This window comes from Pteropus vampyrus, unplaced genomic scaffold (genome assembly GCF_000151845.1).
Source record: "Pteropus vampyrus isolate Shadow unplaced genomic scaffold, Pvam_2.0 Scaffold377, whole genome shotgun sequence".
NCBI classification, from domain to species: domain Eukaryota; kingdom Metazoa; phylum Chordata; class Mammalia; order Chiroptera; family Pteropodidae; genus Pteropus; species Pteropus vampyrus.
This window is the reverse complement of record NW_011889158.1, coordinates 455872-460459: the sequence shown is the minus strand read 5'-3', so window position 1 is coordinate 460459 and position 4588 is coordinate 455872. Positions and strand designations below refer to the sequence as shown.

The following is a 4588-nucleotide window of genomic DNA, read 5'->3' as shown; positions in this document are numbered from 1 at the left end:
CCCGCCCCCGCCCCCTGGCAGCACCAATGGTGGCCGCTCCGAGGAAAGCACAGGCAGTGACCCTGGCCCAGAGTGACTTCCTGGCTCCCACACGCCACGAGACAGCAGCAAAGGGACCGAGAGACCAGGACCCCGATGCCCCAGCACCATCAGGCACTTACAGAGAGGCACAAGTGTGTGCTCTTATCTAGAGAGGAACCCCGAAGTGCCCGTGTGACGGGGAGGAGCGAGGTGGGAGATACTGTGCCGGCTGGCCCCACGGGAACGGGGTCTACGGAGCACAGACTGGCGGTGAGTGCAGAAAAGCCCACCCTGACGTCAGAAACACAGATGAGGCGCCATTGGCCTACGGCCCCATCTCAACCTCACGAGCGCCCAGCTCAGACCCTCTGTTCACCAGGAATTCCAAGATCTGAATAGTTTGGGATCTAAACGCAATCTCAAGGTCCTTGAGCTGGTTCCTTGGGGAGGGTCACGATGGACAGCACAGAGAAAGGGGCTGGCAGTCGGCTGGCCTGGGCAAGTACCTGAAAACCGGATGATGTCCAGTGCATCCTGCTTTGTAAACAAACAGTGGATCGAAATTCAGGAGCATGTTTTGAAAACAGATAACGTACAGTAAACACTAACAGGGCTTCTAACAAGTCAGAGATATAGTCCGTAAGTCCTCGTCACAGACAGAGCAGAGCCCTCCCAGAGAAGCTGCAAGGCAGATGAGGGAAACAGAGGTGTCTGGGCCCCACTGCAGCTCCAAAAGGACCCCAGAGGGATCAAAACTTCAATGAAGTTTCAGACACAAGTGGCTGGTCATTGTTTTACCTCCAAGCTAAATATTTTTCCAACTGGCAACAGTTATGAATCTACAACAGAGGAATTTTAGAAAAAAAAGGAAAAAAGAAATACAAAAATTAAGGATTAGACTGTTTATATAAGAAGATTTTACAAAATGGGTCATTACCCTTGTATGCTGACATTATAAAAATATTTTAATCTGAGATGGTTCTTAACGGATATTTCTTTCGAAATGTAATCATTCTTTGGATGTGCCATTTTAAAAAAGTACACATTCGTTTAAAGCTCAGTTTAATTTACTTGGCAGTATAAGACAGATATTACACTGAAAAAAGAATTATTATCCTAATAAAACATATCAATATGATAAGAGGGCTATTATGTGACTAAGACTTGGAATAACTACAGATGCTTCAGAATATCAACCGTATATAGCAGCTCAGTTGTTTTATCCTAAAGAAATGTTCCCCAAATGTTGGAAACCTGGAAAATACACGGTACAACGAATCGGTAGAATGTGGTTCTTTTTACTAAAACTAAAAACTATTTGTACCTTAAACCTTAAAAATCGGTCACTTTTCACGAACGTTCTGGCAGTTCTATGCAAACACTGAGATTTAATCATTAAACGTTGTCATCACCTATGCCTCCACTGCTGTTCCTCAAAAGCAACTGATACCAAATGACAGCAGTTTCAAGAACACTCGAATTTTAAAAGAAAGCAACTTTCAATACAATCGAAGGATCGAAAAGCACACACCCGTTCTAGCAGGGTGTTCCGCTCGCCTGCGGGGAAATCTAAGGAGTCCCCGAGAACTGAGTTCGCTCAAAGGAGACGAGAGAGGGAAAAGGACAAGGAGGGGAAGCACGTGCGGTGCCGCCACCTGTGACGGCCGAGGAGAGCCTGGAAGAAAGCCCGTGCCTTTCAAGCTCCCAGCGGTGACGAGCAGCGCTTACGCGCACGCTTCGCAGCGGGCACTTAGGGCCGTGCTGGGGGCCTGGGGTAGGCTCCAAGCAGGAGGATAACACAGAAAGGCAGAAATTCACTCAATGCCTCATGATGAACTTTCTAGAGCTGTAACATTAAAAACAGTTTGAAGTCTAATCCATCAGCACGGAAGTGACTTAGGACCGGTGCTTTACGGAACCGCATCTCACGTGCTCCGTGGCCAGCTCTCGCATCCACTTCTCAGTAACCCGTCACTGTCGCTGGGGGATGCTGTGCGTGCGCCAGGGTGGCACCCCGAATGTGCAGCGAGACACATCCCGGCCGACCCGGGCTCGGCCAGGTGCACGATGTGACTTTGGATGAGCTCCTATGTCTGAACCTCAACCACTTCACATGTGAAAACGAAGGTAACGCCTGCCTCTTGGGCTGGTGCGGGCTGAATCCCACACCCGTCAGAGTGCCTGGCAGAGTCAGTGCCCTGGGAACCGGCTCCTCTCCTCCCCGCCCTCGGTTCCAACGTGAATTCTCGGGGACTGCATTGTTCCCAAGGTAGGGGCCAGCAACTGTGAGCAGGTGTTCCAGAGAGGAATATCGTTCTGGGCGGCTGAAAGTACTGTTCTCCCTCGGACGCTGCAGGGCCCCCAGGATGGGATGTCTCGATGTCCACGCACCGACACTGTGGTGTCACGTTCTGCACGGCCACACGGCGTCACATGAAGCCCTGCGCTCAGCCACACGGGGCCCACCTGCCTGCCAACGGGCTCTCTCGCATACCTTCGCCTTGCCTTCCTCGCTGGCACATGGTCACGGGTGCAAGCCGGACTTCTAAACGTGTGGGCCACTGTCCAGTGTCTAACTTAATAGTACGTTTACTCCTTTCCCAGTGTCTAGGGGGTTTACTGCCATGCGGCACAGAGACAAGGCAAAGCAGCCGTTCTGTGGATTTCTGCTCCGAATCCAGCAATCCTTCCTCGCTGCCCGCCGGCCTGCTCGCCCCCACCACGGAAAGAACGTTTGGCATCTCAAGATGCTCATTTCCACGGGGATGGTGCCTGCGGACCTGGGGAGAGGCTCCCCGTGTGCTATTTCCCCTTGTCTGTTTATCTGAAAGCGGCAGGAAAATAAACTATAGGCCCAAAGTCCCCGCTGAAGCGTGTGCGAGTGATCCGCGCCGAAGGTCTCGTGGAAACCTTCCTCTCTGCCCAGGGTCTGATGATAAGCTAGTTCCTGTTTATAGCAGTGCACAACTGTTTTGTCCAGAGCATACACACCACTGCGCTCACTTTCTGTAGAATGGAATCCTTCATTGTGAAAAATTTTCCACTATGGCAAATCAATAGCCTGAGACAATTAACACTCTTTTTCTCCCCCCTTTGCATGTTTACAGGATTCACCTTAAAGGACTTACAGGGACAGCCGGCAAAATAAGCAGCATAAGCCAACCAGGAAATGATTTTAGCACAAAGGATGCAGACAACGACAAATGCATTTGCAAGTGCTCGCAAATGCTCACAGGAGGTGAGACGACTCTCTCTTCCTGTTTATATTGGCGAGGAAGAATCTGATAGAGTGAAAGGCTGGCTATTTGGGCTTCTGCCTGCGATGGGTGACAGTGTCCACACTTCATAAATAGACATGCTTGCTCGGTAGAGTGAGATTTGTTTTTCACTTTTTCAGGCTGTTGAGTTCTAAGCAGGAATGCGATGTTGAGCTGGAATTGTCAGCAGGCCAGCTGTGTCTCTTCGGGGCCTGCCCCTGGCAGGAAGGGGGCATGTGACATTCAGCAAGCCCTCGAATTTGTGCTTGCTATCAGATGTCAGACGAGGCTAAACTTCATTTTGCTTTAGTAAAAAGGCTAAATATTCCAAATGTCAACCAAAACAGTGATGTAGATCCCTTACTACAGAAATGTTTCCAATTAATAATTTATTACTCAACAAGGAACTTTCAGTCACCTTTTTTGAGGGGTCCACTTATAGCAAATATAAAAGACGTAGAAACTAGTTAAATAGCCTGCCTCTTTGGTGCTCCAATTAAAATGAACGACTGTCCGCTTTAAATCACGGCCTTTATTTTCAGGCTCTTCTTGTTTTTTGCCTTTCATGTCAGACTGCTTTTTTAAAAAAAGGAAACATGCCCAGGAGCCATGCCCGTTGCCACCGCCCCTCAAAGTGGCGAGATGGCTCTGCAGTGTAGGAACCAGCTGCTAGGAAACGCTTTCCGGTTCCTAAAAGCTTAAACATGAAACAGCTGGACCCAGTTAACGGTACCTGAGACGAAAATACATCTGAGAAACACTGTCTAGTTAGTTCTTAAAATCACCGAAAGATTTAGAACAGAAATGAGAGCTCTGCCAGCGGCATGGTGACCGCGAAGGCACGTGGGCAGCTGGCGGGCTCATAAGTGCAGGCCGCTGGCGGGACTGCTGGACAGTCATTCATTACACACCCAGGACACCCTCAATAAGGGCCGGGGCAGTCAATACTTTATAAACAAAAGGTACTGCAAAACCACAGAAAAGACCCAAGCTTATCGCGTGTTTGCACTTCAGTTAAGAATTGTTTACAGTCAGAAGGATTTATTTATGAAAATAATTTGAAATTCAGAAACTTACATGTCCTTAAATTAATACTGAGAGAATTAGGCTCTGTTACAAAAATCAATCCTTTGGTTCCTTAGATAATACATTTATATGTAAAAATGTAAGTTTGCAACACAGGTCTTCCTTATTAGATATAATCATTCGGTAATTATATCAACGGGAGAAAGCTAGTATATCGATGTGGAAAGCTGCCCCGTCGCCCTCGTCCTGCCATGATAATCCTTTCTAAAGCAAACAAAAAGGGG

At 48.4% G+C, this 4588-nt stretch overlaps 1 protein-coding gene across 1 annotated transcript in view; it reads left to right on the top strand.

The window, feature by feature from the left end:
• ANGPT2 (angiopoietin 2) overlaps window positions 1–4588 on the top strand; it is a 23294-nt gene that overhangs the window by 14320 nt on the left and 4386 nt on the right. Inside the window, exon 6 of the mRNA XM_023523059.1 lies at window positions 3082–3259. Within this exon, the coding sequence (XP_023378827.1) occupies window positions 3082–3259 (178 nt within the window). The remainder of the gene's footprint in view (window positions 1–3081; window positions 3260–4588) is intronic.